A 15,243-nucleotide genomic window follows, 5' to 3' on the forward strand; every position below is an offset into this window, starting at 1 on the left:
CTCCAACAAGCCCAAATGGCCATTCAGGACCTGATTCCCTATGCTCCCCCACCTCCTTTCCCCTCCACTGCAGCCTTCCTTTCCTGCCCTGGGAAATCAGGCAGGGAGTAGGACTGGCTCCTGAGCCAGGCCCGCCCTACCTCAGGATAGACTCCAATGAGGCTCTCGGCCTTGGTGTAGAACTCCTCCTTGAGAGAGATGACGATGGCCTGGAAGTTGCAAGTCGACTGCTCCTTGATGTAATTTGCCACCTGTGGGAAAGGCCGCCAGGCACTTAGCAAGGCTCAAACCTTAACAGTCCCCAGTATTTTCCAGCCACAACCAGAAGGCAGAAGAGGTAGGGTAGGGAGAGGAAGGTGGGGAAAAAAGAGGTTGAGAGAAGGAGACTACTGACTACCACAGCATGGATGACTCTGGGCCCAGCCTCCCAGGCACAGAGAGCAGGCAGCAGGAACGGCTAGGGCACACTCAGGAGTTGCTCCCTGAAACCCAACCCCGACCTGGGGGCATCCCTCCCAGGCCCCACTTTCTTTGCACCCACCTTGCCAATGTTGGTGTTATCCAAGGCAGCATCAATCTCATCCAGGACGAAGAAGGGGGCTGGCTTGTAGCTGGGAGGGAACCAGTAGGTGAGCTGACACTGAGGCGGGGAGGGGGTGGCAAGGCGGGGTGGGACAGCCCCAGGGCCCATCAAACAGGCCAGCTTCCCACTCCACTTCTTCAGAAACTAAAAAAACCCAGGTCTCAAAGTTGCCTGAGCCCCTGAAAGCCAAGACATCAACAAAGCCCTCCCCTCTGCACTCAGCCCTGTGTTCCAGGTTCCTACAGAACCACAAGAAGACATGGTCCCCTCAGGAGCTTCCAGGCTGGCTGGGGAGCTAAAGCTGTCCAAGGTTCTAGTTGTAATGACCGAGCTACCTAGAGGTCCACCCCATTCCAACACATGCCATCACAGCATGCTTTGTCATGCCTCCTTGCCTCTGCACATGCTGCACCCTCAGCCTAGAATGCCTGCTGGTCTACCTGGCACACTTCTACTCATCCTTTACATCTCCTGCTCAAGTGGCACCTGTCATTAAAAGTCTTCCCTGGCCTACCCATACCCTCCCCACAGACTGGGTTAAGTGTACCTCCTCTGTGTATCCATCGCACCCATGCTCACCCGGTTACAACACTTAGCACATGTCTGTTTATGCGTCTGGTTTCTACTAGACTGTGAGCTCCTCGAGGCCAGAGACCCTGTCTGACACATCTGTGTCCCTAATCCCTCCGCAAGGTCTGGTACAGAGCAGCACTCAAGAAATTGATGCTGTACAATCAAGCAATATAAGCTGCGGGAGTCAGACTCAAGTACTACTGGCATTCAGGAGGGGAAGGTCAGGGTATGCCACAGTGATCAAGGAGGGCTTCCTAAAGGGGAGGAGAATGAGGAAGGGTGAAGGGGTGAAAGGTGATGATCAAGCTAGATTTACATGGAAAGGGATTATTAGCCAGCAACCTTGTGAGCAAAAGCCTGGAGGCGGAACTAAATACATGCAGAGGCCGGTGAGGACATGCTGAGCAGATGAGGGTGGATGGGGAAGACAGGTCCAGAAAAACCAAAGCCAGATATGCTGCAGTAGATAGTGAAACAGGGATGCAATCCAGATTCCACCAAACCATCACCTTCGCAGATCTCCGTGTATCCTTGGGCCCCAGAGCCTCTGGTGGCCTCAGTTCAGTCTCTTCGTCAACTGCCCTAGGGGATCAGCCTTACCTGTGGATGGCAAAGAGCAGGGCCAGAGCTGCCACTGTCTTCTCCCCGCCTGACAAGTTGTCCATAGGCCGGAAGCGTTTCCCAGGAGCCACACAGTTGTAGTTGATGCCATCCAAGTAGGGCTCTTCAGGGTTCTCAGGGCCCAGGAATGCCTAGGGGAAGGCAGATGGGTCAGGATCTGTATCTGAGACTGGATGGAGATAGGGACAGGAAGCCTAGAGGGAAGGACAACTGAGGATGGTAGCAGCTGGTTGGGTAAGGGGCTCCAGCCTACCTGGGCACTGCTATTGCGGGACAGGGCCTTATAGATCTCATCAATGTTGGTAGCCACAGATTCAAAACAAGCATTGAAGCGGTCAAAGCGCTCCTTCTTGATCTGTTCGAATGCCTGCTTGGCCTTCTTTGCTCGCTTTCGGGCTGCTTCAAACTCTGCCAGAAAGAAAGACAGGAGACCCCTCAGTGCCCTGGCAAGAAGGACCTGCAAATGACAATCCAGAGCAGGAACATCCCACTGAGAGAGAGGAATGCCTGACGAGGGTCCCAGAAGGATCTGTATCCAGTGGACTGGCCACTGGATACAATGCAGAGCAAGAAACAGGGGCCTGGAGCCACACAAATATGGATTCCTCCCTGTGTTCTACCAGCAACCAGCTGTGTGACCTTGAACAGGTCATTTACTCTCCGGGAACCTCAGCAATTTTCCGTTCTATAAAGCAGGTGTAATAACCCCTACTGTTTAGGGCTCCTGAGAGTTTTAAGTAAGAAAACATGTCAGAACAGGAACTGCTGTGATGTACAGCAGGCCCGTGGCATACCTTTAGCCTCTTGTCCTCATCGTAGGCCCAAGTAGAAGGGTAAATCTTACCATCTGAGGTCTCCTGGAACTTGTCTCGGACACTTTCCAGCTTTTCCATGGCCTTCATGTTGGGGGCGGCAATACGCTGAAGCACACTCTGCTGCTCATTCAGCTTCTGCTGCAGTGTGTTCATCTCTTGCTTGATCTCTTCCTCAGCCTGGGCATCCTGTAAGCCCCAGGCCCAGCAATGTCAAGAAGGGCCTGGCCCCTGTGCCAAGGCCCCCACCGAAAGATGACTGACTGAGTGTGGCCTGGGCGCCTGCTCCTATACGGAGGACAGGTTCTTCTTCTCCAGCTCGGTTCCTTCCAGCAGATCCTACCCATAGTAACCATTCCCACCATCTCTGGAAATTATAGGCTGAGGCTGCTTTCTAATCTCTAGCTGCTTTCTAATCTCTAGCCCTTCCCCCAGGCCCTGCCAACCTCTTTGTCTCTCAGGAGGAGCAGCTGGTGGTGCCCCTCTCTGGCTCTCAGCCCAGGCCATGAGCCAGTACCAACCCAGGGTGACCTGGAGGCTCCCACACTGGCCGCTTTGGACTCCACTTACAGCTCCACAATAAGTAAGGCAATTCACGTTTTCTGCTTAGATCACTACATTTGAGCAAATTCCATTTGAGTTTAGTTTTAGTTCTTATGGATATTGCAATGCATGTCTGGGCTTGTGCCTTTCTGCCACTTTCAGTCAATAAATATTTATTGAATGCCTACCAAGTGCCAGGCACTGGGGCCATCCTGTCCTGTGAGCCCTGGTTTCTGTGCTCACAGAGCTCAGGGGTCTAACAGAGGAATGCACATAAGTAAACAACCAGAATACTGTAGGATGAATGTGAAAACAATGATAAGCAGGCAGTGTTGACTTAGCACACAAGAAAGACACCTAACTCAGACTCAGGAGGACTCAGACTCCTAACTCAGAGATCAGGAGATTGATAGTTCTTGAGTGGTGAATGTTAGTACTATTATGTTTAGTGAGCCTAGGGTATTTTGGGTAAAAATAAGTATAATAAGTAGAGGGAGGGATCCCACTAGTGTATAGAATATGTGCCTGCATTGAGGTGTTCTGGATGGTTACCTCATCGGGTGATAAAAATTAAGGTAGGCTTCCAGGAATATGTTTAAGCTAAGGACTACAGGATGAACAAGTGAAGACAGAGAAAAGGAATAGACCTTTTTAGATTTTTTTTTTTTTTTTTTTTTTTTTTTGGAGACAGAGTCTCGCTCTATTACCCAAGCTGGAGTGCAATGGCATGATCTCTGGTCATTGCAAGCTCCACTTCCCAGGCTCAAGTGATCCTCCCACCTCAGCCTCCCAAGTAGCTGGGACTACGGACACGCACAACCATGCCTGGCTAATTTTTGTATTTTTTGTAGAGACAGAGTTTCGCCATGTTGCCCAGGTTGGCCTCAAATTCCTGAGCTCAACTGATCCACCCATCTCAGCCTCCCTAAGTGCTGGGATTACAAGCGTGAGCCACCATGCCCGGCCAGGAACAGACTTCTATCACAAAAAAATAGCCAGGGGAGGTTGCTCATGGTCCGTTCATCAAACTGAAAATAATTCAAAAGAGAAAGCAAGCCAGGAATGGTGGCTCATGCCTTTAATCCCAGCATTTTGGGAGCCTGTCAGGAAAATCACTTGAGAATAGGAATTTGAGACCAGCCTGGGCAAAATAGGGAGACTCCGTCTCTACAAAAATAAAAAAATTAGCCAGACGTGGTGGCACATGCCTGTGGTCCCAGCTCCTTGGGAGGCTAACGTGAGAAGACTGTTTAGGCACAGGAGATCGAGGCTGCAGTGAACCATGATGGTGCCACTGCACTCCAACCTGGATGACAGTGCGAGAACTTGTCTCAAAAAAAAAAAAAAAAAAAAAAGAGTAATCAACTTCAATAAACTTCGAAAGCTAAAAAAAAAAAATATATATATATGGCAGTAGTAGCAATTGTGTGTGTATGTGCATGCGTACAAGTGTGTTGGAGGGCACAGAAAGAGAAGATGCTAGATAGACAAGTAGAAGCCAGATTATAAAGGGCCTTATAAGGTTTAGACTTTATCCTGAGAAAGGTGAGGTACCAGTGAATGATTTCAAGAATAAGAAGGACATAAACTTATGTACATTTTAGAAAGCCCTTATGAAGATCTCTATACACTACTTTGGAGTGGTCTCCAGAATAGGTTTTTTTTTTAAGTTTTTTTTTTGAGACGGAGTCTTCCTCTGTCGCCCAAGCTGGAGTGCAGTGGCGCGCTCTAGGCTCACTGCAACCTCCGCCTCTCAGGTTCACGCCATTCTCCTGCCTCAGCCTCCCGAATAGCTGGGACTACAGGAACCCGCCACCATGCCCGGCTAATTTTTTTTTGTATTTTTAGTAGAGACGGGGTTTCACCGTGTTAGCCAGGATGGTCTTGACCTCCTGACCTCGTGATCCACCCGCCTAGGCCTCCCAAAGTGCTTGGGATTACAGGTGTGAGCCACCGCGCCCGGCCCCAGGATAGATTTTTAAGTAAAATATGAAAGCTACACAATAGTGTATGCTATATTTTATTGAAGTGAAGGTAGAGGGAATATAAATATATTTCTATTTTAAACATATAACGGCAAGAAAAAGAATAGTCCAAAAACTAATTAAAGGGTTATCTATCGAGAAAGAGAGGTGAAGGGGACAGCAATGGAAGCAAGAATTCTCTTCATGTACCTTGTTTTATACTTTTGATTTTAGAAACACATAAAGATGTTATATATAACTATTAAAGCAAAATTAAATCAAAATGTGAAAACCACTGGGTAAAAAATTGTTGGGGAACAAGATATTCACAAGATGCCAAAGCATCACTCTAAAGATTACTAATTAATGACAAAGGTAAAAGTGTACATTTAGCGTTGAAAAACCTAGCAACTGATACTGAGGGATCAAACTCAGTATCACTAATAGTGGGTACATCCTGACATGATGTACCTCCTGGAGGGATGCCACATCAAGTTCACCAATGAAATGTTCCTGCCAAAAAATACTTAACATGAATCCATTGAGCCTCCAGACTGGATGAAATTTCCAATTTACAGGAGATACAAGGGTTGGAAGAACAGGTTAAATAATATTGTAAAAAAAAAAAAGAACATATCCATAATGTGGGACATTTTCCAAGAAAACTCTCATAGACTGTTTAAAAGATCAATGCCATGAATAAAAGGTAAAGGGATAGCTCCATATTAAAAGAAACTAAAGAGACATAATAAAAGAAATTCATAAATTTTGATTGGATACTAGTTTCAAAAAGAAAAAAAAACTACAAAAGACACTTTTAGAACATCTAGAGAAATTCAAATATGGGTTGAAGATTAAATATTATGAAACCTAATTATTCATTTTCTTAGGTATAATATGAAATTATGATTAGGTAAGACAATCCCTTGCTCTTAGCATGCTGAAGTATTTAGGGCTGAAGTATCATGACCACACTTCCTTCAAAAGGTTCAGCAAAAACAAAAAAACTGCAAGTAATGGGAGGCAAGAGGGAAGGAGGGGAAAGATAGGGGAAAGATGAGAGAAAAAGCAAATGTGGTAAAATATTCACTGGTGAATCTAAGGTGAAAGGCATATGAGTGTTCACTATTCTAGTCTTTCAAGTTTTCCATAGGCTTGAAACATCTCAAAATTAAAGCTGGAAAAAAAATCAAAATGCTAAAAAGAGTAATCCCTAAAAATGAAAAAACTAAAACAAAGAAACCTAACTATATATTAAGCTGGTTAGACACTCAGATAATTCTTTCAAATTACTTTAAAACATAGGAACATGACTATACATTCCCAATGAGGCTTTCCTTAGCTTAATGATAAAAAGAATCTCAGAAAATCTTAAACTATTTAAAATTACATTCAATAATCAAATTGTTACTAATAATATATATATTTTTTGAGACGGAGTCTTGTTCTGTCGCCCAGGCTGGAGTGCAGCGGTGCGACCTCAGCTCACTGCAACCTCTGCCTCCCAGGTTCACACCATTCTTCTGCCTCAGCCTCCCGAGTAGCTAGGACTACAGGCGCCTGCCACCACGCCCGGCTAATTTTTTGTATTCTTAGTAGAGATGGCGTTCCACCATGTTAGCCAGGATGGTCTCCATCTCCTGACCTTGTGATCCACCCGCCTCGGCCTCCCAAAGTGCTGGGATTACAGGCGTGAGCCACTGCGCCTGGCCCTTTTACTAATAATATGTTATTGTGATTTTTCAAACTAGTATATACAGAGTAGGATAAAGTAAATGTGTTATTATGTTAGTGTTGCTAGGAACTGAGATTTTCAGCAACAATAACTGGAAGACTCAAAAAGAAAATCAATGACGTTAAACTAAAAGTTACAATTTCAATTCAAAGTATCAATATGAACTCATGATGCATTTTTCCTTCAACAAAAAAACAAAAAAACCGCATTTAATAGCCCAATCTATTGAAAAGTTCTAGAAGCACTAATAAACTCAGCAATCATGAACACTCCAATATCCAGATGGTAGTTGCTAAATAATAGCATTTCCCACTAAAGGAAGTCAGAGCTTCCTGGAGAAATAGTGGATTCCAGGTCTGGGTGGAAAATGGGGAGGATGAATCTGGACATATTGGAAAGCAAGGGAGATATCAAAGACTACCAGGGTTGTGTTGAAATGATTCAGAAGCCAAACTGAATGAGTCACCATTGGCCAAAGATGGGACAACCTGAGCACCAAGAAGGATAATAACCACAACAGACTGAAAGACACCAAATATATTTAAATTCATAATGATATGAGAACTCAGTGGACAAATCTTGAGAAAGCCAAGGAAGCAATTCCTTATTTTATAAACTGATAAAGGGGGGAAAAAAATCAAGCATATATAGCCTGCCTTTCCTATACAAACTGTATCTCAGAATAACCAAATAAATGATGAGAGGAAGTATCTCTTTATAGTATTCCAGCCAGTAAACACAGAAATGATAGAGTAAGGTCACCATTTTGCAACCCCTGACTAATTAATGGATCTATGCAATAAGAAGCATGGCTGCAAACCACACAAAAAGAGCCACTAATGGACAGACATTAAGTACCTTCTGATGGAAGTAACACTACCAGCTGTGAAGGAGCCGTAGCCACAACAAACAAGCGAACCCCAAAATTTGAATCTAACCAAGCCACTGTGCTGTCCAATCCGGTTGCCAGTAGCCACATGTGGCTACTTAGCACGTGATATTTGGCTAGTGCAACTGAGGAGATAAAATCTTAATTTTATGAAATTTTAGTTCATTTAAATTGAAAACCTGATATTCAATTCAGTTACTGGAAAACTTTGATGTATATCTGGAACAACTTGGGTATGTGGGTCTCCTTTTTCAATTGTAAATTTTAGGAAATCTAAATACAGATCAAGTATTTCTGAGGAAATTTTAGCATCTGAATTGAGACGTGCTGTGTTAAAATACATACTAGATTTTGAAGACAGTACAAAAAAGGATCATCAAATATCTCATCAATAATTTTTATATAGTTCACACATTGAAATCATACTCCTGAGGACACTAGGCTAAACATAATATAGTATTAAAATTAATTTCACCTTTGCCTTTTTATTTTTAAAATGTGGCTACTAGAAAATCGAAAATTGGCCAGGCGTGGTGGCTCACACCTGTAATCCGAGCACTCTGGGAGGCCGAGGCAGGTGGATCACAAGGTCAGGAGATCGAGACCATCCTGGCTAACACGGTAAAACCCCGTCTCTACTAAAAATACAAAAAAAATTAGCCAGGCGTGGTGGCGGGTGCCTGTAGTCCCAGTTACTTGGGAGGCTGAGGCAGGAGAATGGCATGAACCTGGGGGGCGGAGGTTGCAGTGAGCCGAGATCGCGCCACTGCACTCCAGCCTGGGCGACAGAGCAAGACTCCACCTCAAAAAAAAAAAAAAAAATACATATGTGGATCACATTTTACCTCTTCCGAATAGCACTGATCTACATCTAACTACCCACTTACAAGAACTACAGAGGATAGCAGAACCATTTTTTTTTTTTTTGGTGGGGGGGGTGAAGGGAACATTTTAAACACTGCAGGACACAATCAGTAAAGTATAGAATGTGAACAATCCTTCAGAAGAAATGAGTCAATTTCTACAACAACAAAAAAATAGTGCAAAGAAAAATAAAAACAGGTGGAGGGGGATCCTATAAGTTAAATGAGATTCAAGTGACATATCAATTAATGGCTTTATCAATCATCCACTAACTATCGATCAATCATCTTATTTGACTTCCAATTCAAGCAGGTAAACTGTAGAGTGTGTGTTTGCGTGTGACCATCATGGATGTGTAACACTAATTATTAAGAAATTACTGCCAAGCGTGGTGGCTCACGCCTGTAATCCCAACACTTCAGGAGGCCGAGGCGGGCGGATCACAAAGTCAGGAGTTCAAGACCAGCCTGGCCAATATAGTGAAACCCCATCTCTACTAAAAATACAAACAATTAGCCGGGCATGGTGGCGGGCACCTGTAATCCTAGCTACTCAGGAGGCTGAGGCAGGAGAATCGCTTGAACCAGGGAGGCGGAGGTTGCAGAGAGCTGAGATTGTGCCCCTGCACACCAGCCCGTGATAGTACGAGACTCTGTCTCAAAAAAAAAATTATTTTTAGGTATGTAATGGTTCTAATTATTTTTAAGAATTCCTGTCTCTTTCAGAGATGTATCCTGCAATATTTGCAAATGAAATATGATGTCCAGAATTTCTTTTTTTTTTTTTTTTTTTTGAGACGGAGTCTTGCTCTGTTACCCAGGCTGGAGTGCAATGGCGTGATCTAGGCTCACTGCAACCTCTGACTCCTGGGTTCAAGTGATTCTCCTGCCTCAGCCTCTCAAGTAGCTGGGACTACAGGCACGTGCCACCACGGCCGGCTAATTTTTTGTATTTTTAGTAGAGACGGGGTTTCACCATGTTACCCAGGATCAATCTCCTGACCTCATGATCCGCCTGCCTCGGCCTCCCACAGTGCTGGGATTACAGGCGTGAGCCACCGCACCCGGCCCAGAATTTGCTTTAAAATAACCTAGGGATAGGGAGGGATAATAAAGTGTCAGGGGGCGGGGGGGGCCGGGCCCTGTGGCTCACACCTGTAATCCCAGCACTTTGGGAGGCCAAGGCGGGCGGATCACGAGGTCAGGAGTTCGAGACCAGCTTGGCCAACACAGTGAAATCCCGTCTCTAATAAAAATACAAAAAAATTAGCCAGGCGAGGTGGTGGGCGCCTGTAATCCCAGCTACTCGGGGGGCTGAGGCAAGAGAATCGCTTGAACCTGGGAGGCAGAGGTTGCAGTGAGCCGAGCTTGTGCCACTGCACACCAGCCCAGGCCACAGTGTGAGACTCTATCTCAAAAAAAAAAAAAAGAACTGTGTGGGGCTGCACATTAAACAAGTTTGGCCAGCAGCTGACTGTTGTTAAAACTGGTGATGGCTATATGAGGGAGCACTGTAGTATTTTACTTTTGCATATAAAATTTTCCATAATAAAAATCTAAAAATAACAACAAAAAAATAAACTTGAAGTGGTTCCCACTGGCCAAGGATGAACAATGTGAGCATCAAGAAGAAAAATGGGGGCCAGGCGCGGTGGCTCACACCTGTAATTCCAGCACTTTGGGAGGCTGAGGCGGGTGGGTTACGAGGTCAGTAGATCGATACCATCCTGGCTAACACGATGAAACCCCGTCTCTACTACAAATACAAAAAATTAGCTGGACGTGATGGTGGGTGCCTGTAGTCCCAGCTACTTGGGAGCTTGAGGCAGGAGAATGACGTGAACCCGGGAGGCAGAGCTTGCAGTGAGCTGAGATCACGCCACTGAACTCCAGACTCCGTCTCAAAAAAAAAAAAAAAAAAAAAAGAAAAAAAAAGAAGAAAAATGGGGCCAGGTGTGGTGGCTCATGCCTGTAATCCTAGCACTTTAGGAGGCCAAGGCAGGGGGATCACAGGAGGTCAGGAGTTCAAGACCAGCCTGTCCAACATGGCAGAACCCCGTCTCTACTAAAAATAAAAAAAATTATCTGGGCATGGTGGCGCATGCCTGTAATCCCAGCTACTCAGGACGCTGAGATAGGAGAATCACTTGAACCCAGGAGGCAAGAGGCTGCAGTGAGCTGAGATCATGCCCCTGAACTCCAGCCTGGGTGACAGAGTGAGACTCCGTCTCAAACAAAAACAAAGAAAAATGGGCCAGGTGCAGAGGCTCACACCTGTAATCCCAACACTTCAGGAGGCTGAAACAGGAGGATCACTTGAGGCCAGAAGTTCGAGACCAGCCTAGGCAACACAGTGAGACCTTGTCTCCACGGTAAAAAAAAAAAAAAAAGAGAAGAAGAAAATGACTCCAACAGATTGAAACATAAAAGACATCTAAACATTGAAGTTTCTTTTTTGAGACAGGTTCTCCCTGTCACCCAGGCTACAGTGCACTGGTGTGATCTAGGTTCAGTGCAGCCTCAACCTCCCAGGATCAAGTGATCTTCCTGCCTCAGCCTCCTGAGTAGCTGGGACTACAGGTACATGCCATCACACCCAGCTAATTTTTAAAAATTAGCTCTTGGGCTCAAGCAATCCTCCTGCCTTGGACTCCCAAAGTGCTGGGATTACAGGCATGAGTCACTGCACCTGGCCAACATTTATTTATTTTTTTATTTTTTGAGACAGGGTCTTGAACTATTGACATTTTGGGTCAGGTAATTCGTTGCTGTAGGGATTGTCCTGAGCACAGTAGGATGTTTAGCAGCATCCCTGGTGTCTACCCACTAGATGCCAGTAGTAACCCCCCTACCGCAGTTACGACAAGTAGGCGTGACAAGAGTATCTCCAGCCATTGTCATATGTCCCCTGGGGGAACAAAATATCTACCCTCTCAATGAGAACCACTCCTATAAAAGATAAGGACTTAAAAAAAAATAGTAATACCACTATTACACTTAAAAATATTAACAATTTCCACGGCCGGGCACAGTGGCTCACACCTGTAATCCCAGCACTTTGGGAGGCTGAGGTGGGCAGATCATGAGGTCAGGAGATCGAGACCATCCTGAATAACACGGTGAAACCCCGTCTCTACTAAAAATACAAAAAAAATTAGCCGGGCGTGGTGGCAGGTGCCTGTAGTCCCAGCTACGTGGGAGGCTGAGGAAGGAGAATCGAGTGAACCTGGGAGGCAGAGCTTGCAGTGAGCCGAGACCACGCCACTGCACTCCAGCCTGGGTGACAGAGCGAGACTGTCTCAAAAAAAAAAAACAAAAAACAAAAAAACAAATTTCCCAGTCTGGATTTGGTTAACTACATCCCTGTGCATTTTTTTTTGAGACGGAGTTTTGCTCTTGTCACCCAGGTTGGAGTGCAATGGCACAATCTCGGCTCACTGCAACCTCAGCCTCCTGGGTTCAGGCGATTCTGCCTCAGCCTTCTGAGTAGCTGGGATTACAGGTATGCACCACCATGCCCGGCTAATTTTTGTATTTTTAGTAGAGACGGGGTTTCACCATGTTGGCCAGGCTAGTCTCAAACTCCTGACTTCAGGTGATCCACCTGCCTCAGCCTCTCAAAGTGCTGGGATTACAGGCGTGAGCCACCGCGCCCGACCCTCAAGTGCTTTTTTAACATTCCTCTGGCACCAGTGTTTCTGATAGTGTTCCCAAAGTGCTGAGATTACAGGCATGAGCCACTGTGCCCAGCCCTAAATATCTATTGAATTCTGGTTTTTGTTTCCACTGTCTCTAATGCAGGACACTTTCATCTCACACAGCCAACTACAGGAGCCTCCTAAATAGTTTATGATGTGTTTCAATCATCATTATATTCAGGAGGATTGGATATAGAAGCTTGATCAGATCCACGTTTGTTTTTTGGCAAGAATACTTCATAGCTAATGTTGAACACTGGTCAATGTTAACATTACAAAGAAAGTGAGAACTGACATCAGGTGTCTACTGATGTGATGCAGAAGGAAGTTCACAAGTACACAACACCACCTATGATATATTCTTGCCAAAAAAAGAACTTGAATCCAATCAAACCCTAGATTTACCTACCAGTTTATAGGAAATACAAGGAATAGAAAAAACATGTTCAGTAACATCAAGGGGACATAATCAGCCAAATCTAGAATGCAGACAATTCTATAGTACCAACGACCCAGTTCCTTCCATAGATAAATACGAAGGAAAAAAATAAAATAAAAATGAAGAAGAAAATGTTATAGACTAGCAGAGACCAATTTTAACATATGGACCTTACTGGAATATTGATCTAAACACATAAACTGCAAAAAATAAAAATAAAAAAATATTATGGGACTTTCATGGAAATCTAAACATTTACTGATTAGATGATATTGTGGAGTTATTGTTAAATATTTTCAGATATAATATTATGGTTGTTTTTCTTAAAAGTTCTCATATTCTAGAGATACATGCTGAGGTAATTATGGATGGAGTAATGTCTAGTTTTCTTTAAAATACTCCAATGGGGGGTATAAAAAATAAGATTGCTTAACTGTTGAAGCTGAGTGCCTGAGGTTCATTATTATCATTCTCTTTACTTCCATATGCTTGAAATTTTCCATAAGTTAAAAAAATCAAATCCTCCTGGATATAATGATGATTGAAACACATCATAAACTATTTAGGAGGCTCTTGTAGTTGGCTATGTGAGATGAAAGTGGCCTGCATTAGACAGTGGAAACAAAAACCAGAATTCAATAGATATTTAGGGCCAGGCACAGTGGCTCACACCTGTAATCTCAGCACTTTGGGAGGCCAAGGTAGGCAGATCACCTGAGGTCAGGAGTTCAAGACCAGCCTGACCAACATGGTGGAACCCCTCCTCTACTAAAAATTAGCTGGGCATGATGGCGGGCACCTGTAATCTCAGCTACTTGGGAGGCTGAGGCAGGAGAATCGCTTGAACCTGGGAGGCAGAGGTTGCAGCAGTGAGTCGAGATCATGCCACTGCACTCCAGCCTGGGCAACAAGAGTGAAACTCCGTCTCAAAAAAAAAGATATTTAGGAGGCAGAATCCATAGGGCTTGGTGCTTGGTAATTAATTGATTATGTAAAGTGAAAGAGGGAGAAGTCAAGGATGAGGCTCAAATTTCTGGCTGAGCATGTGAGTGGCACTGAGGAGATGGGTAAATATGGGGAGGAAGGCTAGGGTTTGAGGTACCTGTGGGACCTAGCATAGAGATTGCAGCGGAAGCCACGGAAGTAAAGTGATACCCAGGATGAAAGAATGCCAAGTGAGGAGGAAAGAGCCCTGAGGAACACCTGAGGTCAATCTGTTCACTGTACTGAAGTCTCTTCTCTGTGTGGACCTAGGCTTAGCTTAGTTATATACACACATGGAAGGGGAAGACTGATAGCAGGCAAGGGCAGGAGCAACTCGGGGTATGGGGTAGGGAATGTGCATATGTCTGTTTGAATATATGAGGGGGAGATCCTGCCTCACAACTGAATCCTCCCACCCTTGCCAGCTTTCCCCTCTTTCCAGCCATGGTCTTCACAGAGCCCCCAGATGGGCTGACCTCCTCTCTGGACAACTAGGAAGACAGTCCCACTCCCACCCAACCCCCACCCCCACCACACCCCTGTGGTTGATCCTCACCTTCAGATCCTCACACAGATCACCGTAGTCAATCTCAATGAGGGCCTCTCGTGCATAGATACTGGAAATTCTCTGTGAACCACTCACTGAGTCCTCCCCCTGGGAGCTACCCTGCAATGGCAACGGAGAGTCAAGTGGAGCAGACTGGCCATGAGAGTGCACCTCTATAGGGAGCTCCTTTGCAGCCTTCAATCTTTGAGAAAGCACCTTGCTAGAAAGCACCATGGCAGAAGGAACAGAGGCTTTGCAGGCAGAATGACTCAAGTTCAAAATTGAGCTCTATGGCCAGGTGCAGTGGCTTGCGCCTATAATCCCAGCACTTTGGGAGGCCAAGGCAGGTGAATCACTTCAGGTCAGGAGTTTGAGACCAGCCTGGCCAACATAGTGAAACTCTGTCTCTACTAAACACACAAAAATTAGCCAGGAGTGGTGGTGCATGCCTGTAATCCCAGCTACGTGGGAGACTGAGGCACAAGAATCACTTGAAACTGGGAGGCGAAGGCTGCAGTGAGCCAAGATCACGCCACTGCACTTCAGCCTGGGTGACAAAACAAGACTCTGTCTCAAAAAATAAAAATAAAAATAAATAAAAAAAATTTGAGGTCTACACTTACTAACATTGTGATTTTGGGCAAGTCACATTCTCAGATCCTGAGTCTCTTCACCTGTAATGTGGGGATAATGCCTGTCTGGCAGGTCTGTGGTTAGGATTGGGGTAATTATGTCACATGCTACCATGATGCCCAGAACATTTCTGGTATTCAAAATATTTTACTGAATTAAACTGAAATGCCATTTGGAAAGTGAGGAGGGAGAAAGATACATGGGACTGAGATATATAACCAGGTCTAAGACAAGATATTAATATATGCAAACCTCCTCTCAGTTAACATTTCCCATCCCCTTGCTACAAATCTTTGCTTCCACTGCTCCTCTTTGGCTAGTATCTCTGGTTTTCCTATAACTAAACTTCCTCACCTCTG

The 15,243-nt window shown here is 45.0% G+C and overlaps 1 protein-coding gene across 4 annotated transcripts in view; it reads right to left on the reverse strand.

The window, feature by feature from the left end:
• SMC1A (structural maintenance of chromosomes 1A) overlaps positions 1-15,243 on the reverse strand; it is a 61,187-nt gene that overhangs the window by 18,941 nt on the left and 27,003 nt on the right. For all 4 annotated transcript variants that reach the window (XR_008622880.2, XM_063601536.1, XM_003805897.7 and 1 more), the window contains 6 exons: positions 14,261-14,371; positions 2,622-2,778; positions 2,031-2,185; positions 1,757-1,908; positions 542-611; positions 141-251 (listed from right to left, as the gene is read on the reverse strand). Coding sequence is in view for 3 of the 4 variants with exons in the window: in XM_063601536.1 (XP_063457606.1) it covers positions 141-251; positions 542-611; positions 1,757-1,908; positions 2,031-2,185; positions 2,622-2,778; positions 14,261-14,371 (756 nt within the window). In the remaining variant the exon portion in view is untranslated. The remainder of the gene's footprint in view (positions 1-140; positions 252-541; positions 612-1,756; positions 1,909-2,030; positions 2,186-2,621; positions 2,779-14,260; positions 14,372-15,243) is intronic.

The sequence above is a fragment of the Pan paniscus genome, chromosome X (genome assembly GCF_029289425.2).
Source record: "Pan paniscus chromosome X, NHGRI_mPanPan1-v2.0_pri, whole genome shotgun sequence".
Classification (NCBI taxonomy): domain Eukaryota; kingdom Metazoa; phylum Chordata; class Mammalia; order Primates; family Hominidae; genus Pan; species Pan paniscus.